This window comes from Diceros bicornis, chromosome 15 (assembly GCF_020826845.1).
Source record: "Diceros bicornis minor isolate mBicDic1 chromosome 15, mDicBic1.mat.cur, whole genome shotgun sequence".
Lineage (NCBI taxonomy): Eukaryota > Metazoa > Chordata > Mammalia > Perissodactyla > Rhinocerotidae > Diceros > Diceros bicornis.
In genome coordinates, this window is record NC_080754.1 from 31,753,368 (window position 1) to 31,771,188 (window position 17,821).

General features: G+C 41.5%; 1 protein-coding gene across 1 annotated transcript in view; it reads left to right on the forward strand.

Annotated features, from left to right (window-relative positions):
- The window catches only part of ATP13A5 (ATPase 13A5), a 110,436-nt gene that overhangs the window by 66,996 nt on the left and 25,619 nt on the right, over positions 1–17,821 (forward strand). Inside the window, exons 16-23 of the mRNA XM_058555609.1 lie at positions 560–716; positions 2,674–2,791; positions 6,124–6,248; positions 7,063–7,223; positions 9,316–9,441; positions 10,551–10,630; positions 13,231–13,273; positions 15,406–15,515. Of these exons, the coding sequence (XP_058411592.1) occupies positions 560–716; positions 2,674–2,791; positions 6,124–6,248; positions 7,063–7,223; positions 9,316–9,441; positions 10,551–10,630; positions 13,231–13,273; positions 15,406–15,515 (920 nt within the window). The remainder of the gene's footprint in view (positions 1–559; positions 717–2,673; positions 2,792–6,123; positions 6,249–7,062; positions 7,224–9,315; positions 9,442–10,550; positions 10,631–13,230; positions 13,274–15,405; positions 15,516–17,821) is intronic.

Here is a 17,821-nt window from a genome sequence, read left to right on the forward strand (position 1 = left end):
AACAGGATCCATCATTGGTTTGCTCATTCCTTCATTCCTGAATTTATCCATTGATTTATTGAGCAAACATTCACTAAGTACTTATGTATGCTAGAGCACTGTGCCAGGTGCTAAGGGATGGAGAGATTTCAAAGCTAGACAAGTTGGGCTCTGTGCTGGAGGAAGACATAGGCTGGTAGAAAAATCAATAGACGTGCAAATAAGTGCAATACAATGTGCCAAGTGCTATAATAAAGGCTGAAGAAAGAGCCACAGGAGTCCAGAAGTGGCAGTGACTGCTGTTCCTGGGAGACACAAGCACCACAGAGGAGGTGACCCGTAAACTTGGGCTGGAAGGTGATTGGGGTTTTTCCAGGCAGCCAAGGGGAAGGACCTTGCAGACCAGCCAACTTGATGAGGGAATCACCTTAGAGGCAGCCAGAAAAATATCAGTGTCTTACAAATGTACCACTTCATGATGTTCTTGAGCTCATTGCAGAGTAAATCTTATTTGTTGGCATGCATCTGCTAAATCTCACTTAAAAGCTTCTTAAGCTCCCCTTTCTGGGTGCACTTGCAGAGTCCCGTGGAAGCCATCACCATCTTGTGTCAGTTTCCATTTTCCTCCAGCCTGCAGAGGATGTCTGTGGTGGCTCAGCTAGCGGGGGAGGATCACTTCCATGCCTACATGAAGGGTGCCCCGGAGATGTTGGTGGGGTTCTGCAAGTCTGAAACAGGTACTAACAGACAACTTTTCTCTTCAGGAGGTACCATAATTTAAAGGCCCAAATACATAAAGCAAACAGACCTAAGTTAGTGAAGGTGGAGGTGGCTGTTTTCCGGGTGGGTGGATGGAGGCCCAGTAGATCCAACAACGCAGACATGATCATTGCAAGGCAGAGCGGCAGACAGTAAATATCTGGGCATGGTCCAGCCAGAAAAGCCCAACCACAATAGGCTATCATGAAAGGAGAGCGAAGCATACATTAGGAGCCAGAACAAGACACTACAGAGGGATCAGAGAACCAGGGATGGTGAGAATGAGGAGCATTGAGAGGTATCCAAAGGGACAGGCTGGACATTAGACTAATTCTGCAGATGGGGTGCTCTGTCACCTCTGGGGGGTGGCGTCACTTGTGGGGACTCAGATTGATGGAAGGAGAATATAGAAAAGATAAATCTTTTAGAAAAAAACTGATTAGAGTAAATTAGTTAGAATTAGAGCAAGGTGATTGGTAATTTTCACAGCAATTTCATCTTTCTGGGCCAGATTTTGAGCTGATTTGTATTGTTTTTTAGTCTTACAAACATATGCACTCTCTAAGCGGCAGCACAGATTTATAAGAATATTGTTGCATTTGAATGAGTTCATTTGGATAAAATTGGCCTTTTTCTCCTGATTTTCATCTATATTCTCCTTACAATTGCTAATAGCCATCAACTTGTGCACAGAATTCGAGATTTGGCAAATGATTGCTTTAACTTCTCTCCTACTTGAACTCTTTTTTAGACGTGCCCCCTTTTTTCTGACTTGATCTTCCTCAGAGCTCCCATTAACTCTATCCTTCACAGCTTGATGGCCTTTACTTTACTGTTGTTCTTTTTTTCATCCACACAGATACAAGAATCTTCTTGAAATTTTAGCTGGCAACTATTGCCCCTACTCTATCAGTAAGAGTTTGGGTCTGTCACTTGCCATCACTCATTCTTCTGGTAGCCTTTCCAATTCTCAGTGTCCTAACCTCTGATCCTTGACATGTGCTAATAACATCTTAAGTGATTTTTTTCTCTCTGTATTTAAGAAATAGAGAGCTAGGAGATTCCTTGAAATTAGATCCCACGGATTATTCTAGATTTACAAAAAGTCTGAGCTGAATGGGGACATAGAGAGCCACAACCCTCTCATTTTATGGATGAGAAAATTGAGATGCATAAGAGAAGCTTAACATATCCAAGGTCAGAGAGGTAGTCAGCAGTAGAGTGGAGACTAGAACTCAAGTATTTTGCTTTCTAAGTCACTACCCCTCCCATTATATTGTGCTTCTTTCTAATACACTTATAGACATACTATACACCATAAAAATTTTATAAATATATTAACATTAGTTAAAATGCCATGACAAAATACACAAATATTGGCATTGTGTCACCTATTATCTAAAGCAGGGAGTGGCAAACTTTTTTGCAAAAAGCCAGATAGTAAATATTTTAGTCTTTTCAGGCCACAAGGTATCTGTCTCAACTGCTCAACCCTGCAGTTGTAGCCTTAAGGCAGCCATAGATAATAAACAAACAAATAGGCATGACTGTATTCCAATAAAACTTTATTTACAAAAACAAGCAATGGGCCAGATTTGCTCTGTAGTTTTCTGACCCCTGATCTAGAGGATCATCGGTTTCCCTCATTTCACCCAGGTAAACATAGTCCTGAGGTTTGTCCTTAGTGAACCCAGCCAGTGTATTTGACATCCAGTTGACGACCAGCACATCTTTGGCATTTATTTCTGTCAGAGTAACAAAAACATGCTGTATAAAGTTGTTTGTGTCCTTTAACCGAAGCTGTAGTTTTTATGAAAGCATTTTTATGGAGTGAAAGTTAAAGCAAGGTATAGCGACTGCATCCCAGAGTCTTGCTCAAGAGTTGGGCAGCCTTCAATCTGACCTTACATTTACCTCTTTCTTCTCTCCTGGAAGTGCCCAAGAATTTCCCACAGGAGCTGAGGAAGTACACAATGCAGGGCTTTCGCGTCATTGCCCTTGCCCATAAAGCCTTGAACATGGAGAAGTTTTCAGAAGTAGAGAGTTTAACCAGGTAAGGAACTTGGAAATTGGCAGTAGAGCAGACTTTGTGTGCATGAAGTGAATGAGCTCTGGTGAGGGACAAATAGACAGCTCAAATCACTGGGATGGCTCTTGGAGACAGAGAATCAATCTCATCCAGTCTCCTGATTCCAAGATGGGCAACAGGGGAGGACTTGCTCAGGTCACAATGCTGGTTGGTGGCAGAACAAGGATGACAGTTGAGATCTCCTGCCTTCTATATGTCAGTGAATTATCTCTGCTTTGGACTTCATCATCTCACCAAAAACAACCAACATTTCTTCAACCTCGGAACATTGTGTGGTTGACTGACTCGGGGGTCCCACATACAAAGGGGTTGAGAGAAGGAGACAGTTGGCACTTTGAAAGACTTCCAGAATCCCTTAGACTTGGTTTCCTCCAGGGCTCAGTAGTACACCTCCCTCAGATCTGGAGAGGTAGTGAGTGCAAATTGAATTCTTTATATGAAATAGAATTTAGTATTCCTAATTATGATAAGGGGATAAATTGTCATCATTAGAGGATAATCTGTAGATTATTTTTTCTTTCAATGTTTCTTAGCTTTTAAAGATTGTTTTTGAATTGTCTATAAGTAGAGTAGAGAAATACTGTGGAAAATTGAATAACAAATAATCTATGTGTTACATATCTTTGATTTTGTGTTGCTGATGGAGAGATCCTCATTTATATATAATTAGACGCTCTGTATAAGATGTGGATATCCTTGGTTCAACGTTACTATTTACAGCCTAAGTTCATCCACTCTAATATGCTCAGTAATCATTGTCCCTTCCATACACTGTGTCTATTTCCCATCTATAAAATGTAGGATTGGATGATCTCTAAGGAGCCTTTCAGCCTTGACATTTTAATCTTCTAAATAGAATCACAAAGCTCATTTTTCTTGAAATACATGAATGGCATTCTCAGATTTAACATTCAAGGTGTTAGCTATTCTTGAGCAAGCATAAAGACCCATAACACACAGGATTTGGTAATTTTTCAAGACACAAATTTTAATAACGAAAGATAAGGTCATGTGTGTAGAAAAGATTTATGTAGCTAGACACGGAGTGTAGCCACCACCCAGCTGCCACATACAAACACAGCTGTGATGTTCTCATTTAAAAGCCACTAGTGAGGTAGACATTACTATAAATATAACAAAGTAAGAAAATGGAAGATAAAATGTACTAGATTTCTAACCATCTCAGGATTTCCCAGAGAATATCAGGAGCCTATTATGTTCTTGGAATTTAGTTACTGTTTTCAAACAGGGTAAAGGAATAGGGTTTTGATTTTTTTTTCAGAATCAAATTATATTTAGCAAAGTTTTCCAATTAGGAAAATCGAGAAGTAAAAAAACTGACATCATAAAAGGGAAGTAGAAGCGTTTCTTGAGATGACTTAAAAAAAAAAAAACTAAACCAGAAGAAGAAATATTTTATCAAGATTATCCCTTTCATTGGTTTAGCAAATTTCTATTGATCTTGACTATGTGTTAGATACTTTTCAAGGCACCGAGGATTCAGAAGTGAATAAAATAAAATTCTTGCCCTCACGAAGCTTATATCCCAATTGGGGAAAATAGATAATAAAATAAGCCTATAAAATATTGTGAAGTAGTGATAAATTCCCTGAAGGAAAATAAATAAAGCAGGTTAAGAGCATAAAAAATTGACAGAGGACACCATTTTACATGGAGTGATGAGGGAAGTCCTCTGAGGAGGCGTCATTTGAACAGAAGTGGGAGCGAGGCGTGCAGTTATCCAGGGGAAGAGCATTGCAGCCGATAGGAACGGTGGGTGCAAAGGCCCTGACACAGGATTTTACCAGGAATGTTGTAGAGCCATAAGAGGCCAAAGTGCCTGAAATGAACGAGAGAAAGAGTTGTAAAAACCAGAATAACTGGTGAGAAGATTTTAGGATCTTTTTTTGTAGTCCTAGTTAATGAGAAAATATGAATCTAATTTATAATAGAAAGTCATGAAGTTAAATGGTGGGATTTTAACAAGTTCTATATTAAGGTAGATTTTCTTTTTATAATCTTCTCTGAGAACACTAAGGCAGGATTCATCTCTGATTATCTGAATATTCTCCAAAGTGCCTAAAATAAGATTTAGAATAAAGTCACTATTTAGTGAATGGACTTTTGAATGAAGGATGTAGCAACTTATACTCTACTTCAGAGAGAAATTTCTTCATTGTGTTCCCATCCCTGTTTGAATTATAGTTCTCATCGATAATCCAACTCTAATCCTTCTTTTAAAGAAGGTTTACTGGCCACTTGTTTATTTCCTTCCCAAGTCCTATTAACATGATGGAAAAGAAACAATACCAAAGAAAACTAGAGAAGCAATAAGTGCAGATGAGAGATTTCTACACATTTCTGTAACACGTAATGTAAGCGGGAGGAGTGGTAGCTGAATCAAGCAGGATAGAAGAAGCTACAGCCTACACCATGCAAGAGAGAGGGGAAGAGAGAGAGGGAGCAAGAGGAAAGTTGGTTCACCCTGTAGAACCCTGGAGAGGCTGTGACCTAGATATGTCATGTGCTGTGGAAGGTGGAAGTGAGACTCAGGACTGAACATGGGGGATTAACTGACAGTGTGCAGAAAGGTTAGATCCCCAGGTCTCCCCCTCCTCCCCTTGCCTCTCCCTGCAATCTTACCTCCGCTCCCGTTAAAAAAAGGAACAATGAGAGATCGAGAAAGCTCTTGGCTCCCAACTTTACTTTTTAAAAAGCCACTTGAGATTTATTCCACTTCAGAGAAGAGGTCCTGCATAACCAATGTAACCGAGTTAGATTCCAAGCCTCCAATTTCAAATTCTGAAAACTCTTCAAATCCTTGGCTGATGCCATATATTTACTGGAGGTTGCAGATGGAGGCTGAAATGGATGAGTCCATACTCAACTATTACTATAGTATCCTGTACGTAGTAAGTACTTAATAAATGTCTAATAAACTAAAATGATTACAAGCTCAAAAAAAGAAACTAAAAAATAAATATAATTAACAAAATTTTTGAAAACCAACAGAAGATTTAGAAGATAAGCACATTACTTTTAAAAAATGGAGTTGAAAACTGGAAGAAGCAGGTAAAAGATATACAAGTGGTTGCTTCTGGGAAGGAGAAGGGGTGAGGTGGTGTGGAGACAGAGACTATTCGTTTTCATTATAAGCTTTTGGGTTTGTTTTGATTTTTTAAACATGTGCGTGTATTACATTGATAAAACAGAAATTGTAAAAAGAAGAAATAAATCCAACTGTTGAGATTACACAGACAAGCTTTAATACCATTGATTTTCTCCTGAATCCAAAGGGAGAAGGTGGAGTCAGAGTTAACATTTCTGGGGCTTCTTGTCATGGAGAATCGCTTGAAAAAGGAAACCAAACCAGTCTTGAAGGAACTGAGCGAGGCCTGCATCAGGACCGTGATGATTACAGGTGTGTGTTTCTGGAGGCCTGACAAGTTGAATGTATCCCAGGCGTAAGGAAAAGACCATGTGAGCTGAGTGAGTTCGTGTGATTGAGGCAGAAACAAAACTGCTCTGCTGTCAAGTTTGTTTCCCTGTGGTCCACTTACCTTGGAACATGTGTAGCTCCTTCAATACCACCATGGGCTTTGGAGGCAGCACCATATCACATTTTCTTTGTCTAATACCCACTTTTCCTACTGAGGATCTGCACAGTCCTAATAGGCTCACAGTAAATGTTTAAACACAAGAATGGGTGTGTTCATCAGGAACCTCAATAAGACCTCTGTGCAAAGGGTGTGAGACACTTCTGGACTGTCCTTCAGGGCAGTGGGGCAGGCATGGCACATGATAATCAAATCCAAGCCTGCCACAGCCCTAAGTGTTCTTTTCTCTGCTTAAGTGGAATCCACATGCCAAGGATGATTTGATGCCATCAGACTGGGCCCATATTACCTTCACCACTAAGAGCTGTTCATCTCCTGAGGATTAGTCATAAAGTTCTCAGCCGTGTATTTATTCATTAGCGCATGTTTTGCAAATATGCAATGTTCAGGACACAGTGCTAATTATCATGGGAGGGAGATGCAGACATAGAGTTTGACCATCAGGGTAGACAGGCGCGGGCAGGGGGAAAGATAAATGGTTAGGAAATAAGGCAGAAAGTGATAAAGGCCCCAACGAGGACACCAACCAAGTGGTATGGACACTCAGAGGAGTGAGAGCTCAGTGCTGGTTGCTGAGAGGTTTATACATAAAGCAAGCCGACTTTCTTTGTCTTCTAGGTGACAATCTCCAAACAGCCATTACTGTTGCAAAGAACTCCGAAATGATTCCTCGAGGGAGCCAGGTGATCCTTGTGGAAGCCAATGAGCCAGAAGAGCTTGCTCCTGCCTCTGTGACATGGCAGCTGGTAGAGAACCAAGAGAATGGACCTGGCAAGAATGTGAGCAAATGTTTTAAGACCCCTCTGTGGCCTGGGCTGATGGAATACAGCCCTGACCCTGGGCAACCTTCTCTTGACAATAGAAGTTATCACCATAATAATCCTTCGCATCTGTCCAGAGTTTTACAGTTTGCAAAGCATTTGTAATTTCCACCAGCATGTCTCAGCCCTGGCTGCACATAGAAATCACCTGGGAGAGTTTTAAAGCTTCCAGTGCCAAGGCTCTACGGATTAAATCAGAATCTCTGGGCTGGGAGCTGGCATCAGTCCGTCCTCTCGGCGATTCCAGTGTGCAGTCATGGTTGAGAACCACTGACTTATATCCATTTGATTTCCATCTGATCCTTGCAGTTACCCAATACAGTTGAGCGAGCTGTTCATTTTACAAATGGGAAAAATGAGACCTAGAGAGGTAAGCTTGCCCAAGGCATGCAACTGGCAGGTTGCAGAGCAGGAAATCAAATTCAGGTCTATTTGATTCCACCCCAATTCATGGACATTTAGATCGTGCTGTACCTGTGATGTGAAGTTAACAGGTATCAGTTTTCTCTAGAAGGCAAGTCCTGTGTGTTTGTTACAAAACAGCTCTTTCATATCAAGAGAATGGGCTGCAGTCTGACATTCTATCACTAAAGGAGGCACCTCTGCCTTCGTGTAAATTCAACGAGATGGTCTTCCAGGTGATAAATTACAAAAATGCTCCTTTCCTCCAGGCTGACCAGCCCTTCAGATTGTTGAGTGTAGAGTAAGCCTTTTTTTCAGTACACAAACTTCAAGACTGTACAGAGTGGCCCTGCCCCTACCCTGTGAAGAGGTGCATTAACTTGGCTCAAACTCCATTGTGTTGGCTGTAAAAGACGACAGCTCTCTCTATGCTTTCAGCAGATTTCGGTGCCTATTTCCTTGCAAACCCACTTGCTTCTGCATCAATGCATGTTGCTTCAATTACACTATGTGACAAAACTCATGTCGCCACTAGTTTTTAACAAACAGTCCACTCACACTACCCAATCATGAGTTTAATACCTTTACTGAAGATTTGGTCGTTGCTGGGAGAAGTTGCAACACGGTCTCAGGCTTTCCTCCTCTCTGGCTCCCTCCCACCACACTTTCTCTCCCCCTTTCTAGTAAAAACAAAAGGAGTCCTGTCCTTGCCTCATGTGGGATGCTTTTGAGCACGTCTTTTGTTGGCTGTTTTGCAATGGGAGTGGCAGGGGAGGGGTGTATCGCATTGCCTCCCAATTCGGCACATCAAAATATGTTTTCTTCCAAATACGCGGCTTTCTCTAAGATGAATTCTTATTCTATCATCTTTATTCTAATGAATAAAATTTTCTCACCTCCTATACTATTTGAATTCAGAGTCCTACACAAATGTAAGGCCCTCTGGGAAATGTTGCATGAGAATCCGTTATCAGCTATTGACATAATGAGTGCGTATGCATCATCAGATACTTTCTCTAGGAGCTGAGCCAGGTGGGGCTAGAACACAGCAATAAGGGGTACATTGACAGGTGAAAGATGGGAAGGAAAGAGTTTCAGAAAAGGAGTAGTGCTGGTGTAATAGACACAGGATGTGGAAGAGGATCTGGGCACTCTGAGGGAACAGGTTACCTGTTGGGGTGGGGAGAGGTCGGGTGCTACAAGGAGTCAGGCTCTGAAGAAAGTCTGCCTATTTTACAGAGAAGAAATTGGGGCATGATTTTTGAACAAATGAATGAAAAGAGATCTTAGGAAATAAAGGTTGCATGAGGAGGAGAAAGAGGAGAAGGGGAGAATGTTTCCTGTTCTCCCTTGGAATTGCTAATTGGTACCTTGGAATGATTTCCTCAGTAGACTGACAGCACACGTATTATCTCCCAAGACAGGATCCAGAGCATCATGTCATCAACGTATCATGTGTTTATAGAATCTTGGGAGGACAGTTTGTGTCATCTTCACGTGAATCTAAATTCCATGGGCAAATTACACATTATGTATTTGTTGGCCCTCACACTGTTATGAAACATGAATATACTTCCTTCAATAAAATGTAGGAAAGTAGAGACATCCCTTCAGAGCCGATGTAGAAATAACGCCCTTTTGGTTTTAGGATAGCTGCATTAACATTGGAAACCGCTCAGTGCCTGCTGGAGAAAGAGGGAGCTGTTACCATTTTGCAATGAGTGGGAAATCATACCAAGTGATATTTCAGCATTTCAACAGCTTGCTTCCAAAAGTAAGTACTGGAGAAATGAAGTGTTTTGTTTTGTTCCTCGAATTAATGAGGCAAAAAAAGAGAAAAGAGTAGTGAAGATGATGATCAGTGAAGTTGTCTCAGACTTAGGGACTAAACACCCACAAAGGGGCACTTCCCTCAGAAGTTTCCCAGCCCCGCCTATGCCTACCTGGTCCTGCACATGCCCATGGCTTCCTCTTCAGAGTTGGGTTCTGGTACAGCCCCTTGCCCTGCCTCCGTGGTCAGTCCAATCCCAGCCTCCCTTCTCCTCCTGGGGAGGGAGGACCTCCAGAGAGTTCCAGATGTGCTTTCTGTTTTTTGCGTCACCTTCTCTCTGAAAACCACCAACTCATGTCAGGCTGAACACTATTCCCCTTCCTGTCTGGATTCTTAACTTACAGCAGGAGGAAACAAAGGCCCCGCGGTATATTTTCAAAATCATTGATCTTGTCCTCTGTGTGTCTATTCTGAAATAGTGCTCTGCAGGGTTGTGCTGTCAGTGTGAAGGAGATAGTGGAGCGCAAGCCGAGGGCAGCAACCATCTGTTAGCGGTGTCTTGAGAATTCTGTTGCCTTACCGGTCAAGGACCATGGAATCTAGACCCCAAAGGCTTCTAGGAAACTGTTAGTGCAATTCCTCATTGAAGAGTTTGGGAAGACTGAGACTCAGAGAGGTTGTCACTTGTCCAAGGTTTGCACAGTTTGGGACAGAGCTGAAAACAGAACCTTGTGTCTCCACTCCTGACCTGTCGCTCTTTCCCCTGCCTATGCCGCAGTTATGGCGACAATGTTCAGTAAAAAGAATTGTATTTCCTTAAGCATTTTTATTCCATATGCTCTGCTCCTTTTTTAGTTATTATTATTAATTAAAAGTTACCCCATCTTGGAAAAATGGCCTGGAAAGAGGTAATAGAGTGTGATAGAGGACTGAAAGGGAGGGTTAAATATTAAAGCAAGAAATCCCCTATTCCTTTGCCTGAGGTTGGGTCTAATGACTTACCAACCGAGGCTATATTAAAACAGAGGCCAAGAGTGATTTTTCAAGGCTGCTCTTTTACTTAAAAAGTGTTCTTCTTCTAATCTTACTGCAATAGTTGTTTTTCTCTCTAGATCCTAGTGAATGGAACCATTTTTGCAAGAATGTCTCCTGGGCAGAAATCAAGCCTTGTTGAAGAATTTCAGAAATTGAAGTAGGTATTATTGCATGAAAAAGTGTATTCATTGTCTATTGCTTCATAATGAATTACCTCAAAACTTAATGACTTGGAATAATGCCATTTATTATTGTACATTTCTGTGGGTCAGGGATTCAGGTGGGCTTAGTTGAGTCTTCTGGCTCCGGGTATCTCACAGGCTCTATCAGGTGTCAGCCAGGACTGCAGTCACCTCAGCACTCCAGCGGGGAGGATCTGCCTCCAGCCTCACTCACGTGTGGTTGGCAGGATTCACTTCCTTGTGGTTGGTTGGATTAAGAGTCTCAGTTTTTCACTGACTGTTGTACAGAAGCCACCCTCAGTTCCTTGCCACATGGGTCATTGCACAAGGAAACTCACAATGTGGCAGCTGGCTTCCATAAGAGTGAGCAAGTGAGAAGAGCCAGAGAGAGAGAGACACCATTTTTTAGATCCTCATCTAAGAAGTGACATCCCACGACTTTTGCTGTATTCTCTTTAATGAAGCAAGTCACTAGGGCCGGCCCACAAACAAGGAAGGGCATGATACAGTGTCATGAATACCAGGAGGTGGGGATCATTGAGAGCCATTTTAGCCATTTAGCCACCCCAGAGAGCATTCCGTCTGTGTCCCGTTGGGCATATCTTAGAGGAAGATCCTCTGCTGGGATATAGAGAATAGAAAAAATAGGGGTTTGTATGGCTTAGAATGGGAAAAATGGGGAACTGTGTGAGCTATCACCTGGAATTATTTGAGGTTGGTCCATTGGAAGACATATGAATAATTTCAGATCCTCCAGGAAAGAGGTAGAATGGCATTTTCGCTGTATCTGACCCTGGCGAGGGTTGGGTATAGAGGCCAAAGTAAAAAAAAAAAAAACTGTTTCTTATCTCCTTCAAAAACACAGACGACCAAGTCACATCAGAGTGAAATGGTTCTTCTTGAGACCAGACCTACCTATTACTTGCTGGGAATGTTACAATTTCTGGGTTGCAGATTTCTGGAAACTGAAAAGGAGTAAAGAGCAGTGAAACTTTAGGTAATTGCTGATAAGTAGTAGGCAAAATCAGGAGACCGCCTTTGACTATTATTTTTTGTTGCCCAAGCATTCTTAGGGGAGTTTCAAAAACTGCCTATTAACTCCCATAATCCCTTGAGGCTGGCTTCGTATCCACTGTCTAAAATTACTATTTTACCTACATGGTCATTATATGATATTGGCTGAAGAAAGTAATTTTACCCTTCTCAAATGCCTGAGAAATTCTGCCAACTTAAATGCTTACTTTTGAAAAGCTATATTCCCCTAAAGAAAAATCGATTCAGGAAGATATATGCTGTCTCAGAATGAGCTATCTTCTCAATTTCCCCAGTCTTCCTCTTCACACCTTTATCATTGGAAATGTGCATAGGGTTGCATGAATTCTCTTCTGAATTCAGAGAACACCAGAAGATGTAAGATTCCTCGTGTAAAGAGACTAAATATGTGTTTTAAGGCTGAAGAAAGGAAGCCATTTTCAGCAAATGTGCATAGTCATGACATGAACATGAGTGCATGTCAATGTTTATAGGGTGATTTTCATATATACTAGCCAAATATTATGTTGAACCATATGAATTTGTTTACATTTGATCATTTTTGAGCTATAAAAATGTCCATTTCTTATGTGTCAACTACTAATAAGGAAATTCTCCAAGAACTTCATTTTTCCCTGTATTGATTTGTTATTTCATGTGTTTTTGGCAAATCGCCACTGAGCCTTTAATAGTATTGCCATTAACGAATACCTATAATGTATTACTTGTAATAGAAGACAGAGTGTGTCTCGCGTCAGAAATTCCTTTTCTCTGGCAACAGCTTTAATATTTGCTCTTCTATTTATATCATTGTGTTTGCACATCAAACTGGTATGGTGGGGGAGCATGTTATCTCATTTTTATCCCAAGATGCATCAAGAATATATGTATATGGGGACCAGCCCCAGGAGCCTAGTGGTTAAGTTCTGTGTGCTCCACTTTGGCAGCCTGGGTTCAGTTCCCGGATGCAGACCTACACCACTCATCAGTGGCCATGCTGTGGTGGCAGCTCACATACAAAATAGAGGAAGATCAACCACAGATGTTAGCTCAGGGTGAATCTTCCTCAGCAGAAAAAAAAAAGAATATATGTATATGTCTTTAGTTATGTCTGTTAAACCGTTTCCCAAATGTTTCTCATCCTAGTGTCTAATCTCTAAACTTTCAGCCACAGTCAGCAACCAAAACAGAGATGGATTAGGTTATGATCTGTGCGTTAGATGGTGCGGAAGTGCTCTGATTATGACTGCACACTCTTAAGCTTGGCCTTGGTTGATGTCATCAAACGGAACTTCTTTTGAAGTGTATGAGCATCCTTATGGACGTCCTTGGCAGTATCCATGTGATTGATTGAAATGATTTAAATCATACAATGGCCTTATTCCTCTGGGAATATTTCTCTCCAAGTTATTTTCCTTCAGCCTGATTCCACATGTGTTCAGGACACACACACACACACACTCATCCCATGTGAGTTAGTTATGATGGAAATTATTCAAGTGAGGCATTAAGCTATTAATTTTTCTTATCCTTTCCCCTGCAGTTATTATGTGGGCATGTGTGGAGATGGAGCTAATGACTGTGGGGTGAGTAGAAATTACTTCTGCCAATGCAGGCAGTTCATTAATCTCTCTCTTGAGGACCCCACAGTCCCTGGGTCTATCTCTTTTCCCTTCTGCTGGCAATCACTTATCATTTTGCTGTTCATATCCACCCCTACCTGAGTGTGGGTTGGAAGTGGAGAGGAGTAAAGTGAGATGAGTCATTTCAGCTGTTTCTGGCAACTCCTAGAAGAATAAAGGCCAGGAAAGACCACTTAGACTCCCATATTTCAGACCCAGAAGCAACTTTACAAGACTAGCTGGTTTAATTCTCTTGTGTTATCAATAAGGAAATGAGTCTCAGGCAGGTGAATTCTCTTTTTGCCCCAAGTCACATGGCTAGTAAAGGTTTAGTGAAGGAAAAGTTTGAAACTGATGGTTAAAGATTTTGAATTATCTGTAAGTTGTATTTATTCCTGCCAAACTTCTACTCCAGGGTTAGCTTTTAAAAGTTGGCTTTATCCAGGGGCCGGCCCGGTGGCGCAAGCGGTTAAGTGCACGCGCTTCGCTGCGGCGGCCCGGGGTTCGCTGGTTCGGATCCCGGGCGCGCACCGACGCACTGCTTGGTAAGCCATGCTGTGGCGGTGTCCCATATAAAGTGGAGGAAGATAGGCACAGATGTTAGCCCAGGGCCGTCTTCCTCAGCAAAAAAAGAGGAGGATTGGCGGATGTTAGCTCAGGGCTGATCTCCTCACAAAAAAAAAAAAAAAAGTTGGCTTTATCCAAAAATTCTGATGCTCAGTGAAATCATAGACCAAACTATTTGGTTATTACATACTCTAGCAAGCCTAAATTAAATGATTCTTAGCAGATTACTTCTTATATGCAATAGAAGGCAGTGCATGTTTTATAATCTGAGTTCTGAAGATATGATTGAAACTGTAGCCTACCTTGAAGATTTATGCACATAAGAAAATATTTTAGTAGCTAATTTGTAGGACAAAAAGTGAAGAGGATTGCTTTGTATTTCCAAAGCCTATTAAATACTTAAGATCTGAGTATTTGTTTTACTTCCTTCTAAAATATTATCTTCAAAGTTCTGTGAAAAATTATGTTCATCCTTAGAGACCTATTTTGAATTTTTCTGCCTTATGCTTCATGAGAAGAAGCTAGTTGTTAGTCTGCTTTTCAAAATCTAGCATGCGTACCCATTCCCATTAATTATGAGGAATTTAGAACAAAACAAATAAATTGAGTGCTAGAAAGGACATAGCCTCTGCCCCCAAAGAGTTCATTGTCTGGTGGGGGAAAGAATCCTGAATAAATCTAACCCTGACATAAACTAGATGGCCTGAATTATATAACAGAGATACAAAATCCTAAGTGAGAAAAGAGGAAGAAGGAAATATTCTAATATTTATTGAACATGCATTTAGTATGTACTGGCTACAGTAACCAGGTACATTGTAGTTCTACAGAACTATAGAAATACAAAATCTCATTTTATGCTCACACAATTCTTGTAGGATTAGGGGTTTGCTGGCCTGCTTATTGGCCACCGTCTGCTCTGTGCACTGTCGGGACAGTTGTCAGTCTTAATGAGAAATGAATTAGCTCTTATTTCAGTGAGGCAACACATGTCCTGGAATGATTCTGTGATGAGTGTGATCTGGTCCCTGTCTCCAGTGAAGATGCTGTGGGCCCCATACTTCATCCCAGCAGTTAGCTGGTTGGCTGGATCAGCCCAGGAAAAGGTGGGGATTAGATATCTTTTCCTGTTGTTCATGAAGATGGCTCGCTAAGTGTAAGAACTGTAACGGTGAAGTCCCCTACAGATGTTCATCCAAATGCTGTCATCTTTTTAATAGACTTCTTGAATGAGTGTTTCCGTTTTCTTATCATGTCTACACCCCCACAACTAACACACACACATGCACTCATGCACATGCACACACACACCACCCTCCTACCTCTAGATCATTGTTTAGTTGGTGCCTCTTCAGTTGGTGACTTCGTGGATCAGAGGATTCCAGGTGGAGGGCCAGCATAAACAGAGAGCCAGAGGTGGAAGGGTGCAGTGTTATAAGCTCTATAATGTGAAGAATAGCCTCATGGTGCTTGAACAGTTAGAGCCTGGCCTGAGGAGTAACAGGTGTAACATGGATTTACCATTCCAGGCTTTGAAAATGGCTCATGCGGGCATTTCGCTGTCAGAGCAGGAGGCATCTGTGGCATCCCCTTTCACCTCGAAAACAGTCAACATCGAGTGTGTGCCTCGTCTCATCAAGTAAGCCACTTCTTCCCTTCCACTCCATGACTGACGGGCCCATTGTCTGGCTCTGGACAGAATTCAACTATAGTTTAAAGAGATAAATGTAACAACAGAGCTATGGGTAAAGTTCTACTGGAACACAAATGAAGGGAGGCGTTAGTGCTGCTTGAGAATGCTGGTAAAAGCCACAATAAAGTGACTTTTGCTGAGTCTTAAAGGATAAATGGCTGGGTCATGTGGACAATTAAAGGCTAGAGTTGATATTTAAAAACTAACTGCGTTTCTTACTTCTCCTCTCCTTTATTTTGTATGCTGGATGCTTGCTGGAACCTTTTTCTCAAGAGTTGGGGATGAGTGAGGAAGCAGAAAAGGAACATTCCACCAGATTGCTCCCCCAAATGTCTCAAAAATATAAATTAGTGAATATCCAAAATGGCTACATAAAAGACTTTTAGAATTGATTGGCAGTGGTTAGGGAAAAGGAAGGAATTAAAAACTGTTTATTTTCCCGATATAGCTCCCTCACCTCCACTCCTCTCTCATTTCTGATCTTGTACTTATACTTTAAATGTAGCTAAACATTTAGATTTATATTTTGTTCATAAATCTTATTCTCCTATTGCTTCCTGTAATACTGTGGGGTAACTTCAGGCCATCTTCCTGGCCAATGATCTGGAAGACATATCTAAATCTTGAGGTTTATACAAAAAAGACAACCATGAAGTTCTCTGGTGTGTCCCTCGCTGCATCTGAATGGCAGTAACTGGCAGGAATTATTCACCTAAAGGTGCCAGGCTTGAATTTCCATGTCCATGTCTGGCTGCATATCAGCAAGACAGCTTGGCACATCTCCCTGAACACTGGGAGCCTGCACCTGTGTTCTTCTACACCCTCGACATCATCACCTCCCCTGCCTCCAAAGCAGCTCCTCTTCCCAGCTCCCATGTGTCCGCTTCTGAGGACCATTTGGGTGTTAGAGTCCATCACTGAGGCTCAAACCTCAGAGTGTTTTTAACTCTTTCCTCTTTTTCATCCCTAGCCAACCAGGCATTATGTTTTACTGGTTTGGCTTTCAGAGAGTCTCTCCAAGCCCTTTCTTTACTGTCTCTGTTGCCTTAACCCCCATTCATGTCATGATGACTACAAAATGAGAGTGCTCAGGACCCTCACGCTATTTCATGCTTTCCATCATTAACACAACTCATGGAGCTCTTTTTAAATAGTGTGCTTGGAAATGTGTTGGTTTAAGAATGAGACAGAGCCCACCCTGGAGGACTTGCATTCCAGTAAAGGATATAGTTATAGATGGAGATAGATATAGTCACAAAACAAGAGAATCTTATGCCTGATATGTGAGAAGTGCTCAATAAATTAGCTTTAAATAAATTAACGGCCAAACAATACAGTAATTATTCTAGTAGTTCAGTGTGATAGCTCAAGCCAGGAGGGAAGGTTTCAGCAGGGGAGTTGCAACTTGAAGGATGGATAGGACTTATGGAAACAGGAAGGAGGTGAGAGGGAATTCAGGTGGGGGAAATGAAGAGCCATATTTAGAAATGAGGTTTTGATTGGAGAATGCAGGGGCCCGAGAGCCAAATTGGGCTGGAAGGCTTCTCAGAGGGGAGTTGTGGAGGTTAAACTGAAGCACCAGGTATGGAGACCTTGCATAGGGCATTTGAACTCCTGGACGGTTGCACAAAGTGCCGACTTGTTCCATTCGAAGGTGGTGGCATTTGAACTTCAGATGCTCTTTCTCATGCAAGTGGCCCATTGCATTTATGAATGCAATATACTGTTTTAAAATACAAGTCATAATATAAAATTTCTCTAGTGACAGATGGTTTAGTAAGACATCAGGGTAGAAACTCTTCTGCCTTTATATTTCATAGATTCATAAAAATTAGATATGGCTCAGCTCTGTTGGGCTCATTTTACCCTTGCTATCATTGATACACGCTTATTCCTGAGAAAATATCCTCTAGAAGGGTGATGAGGTACAGTTTTAGATGCATAGGTCCGGATCCACAGGTTTTCATTTTTATCATTTGAAACCTGATTGACTTGTTGTCATAGTTCAAGTCCTTTAAGGCAAGGCTCGTACCTTGTTCATTTCTGTATCTTTGCACCTGGCACTAAGCCGGGTACATCAGAGCAGTCAATGAATGTTTGTAGAATACATAAATAAATGTGTGAGCTGCTTAAAATTCCTAATCATTAGGAATAGCAGTAATTTTGGAGGCCCATGCAAACACCCTTGGTGCTTTACTTAGAATGTTTCTTTGCACTTTCCTTTGAATCTGAGCGTCTTACTTTTCCTGGAA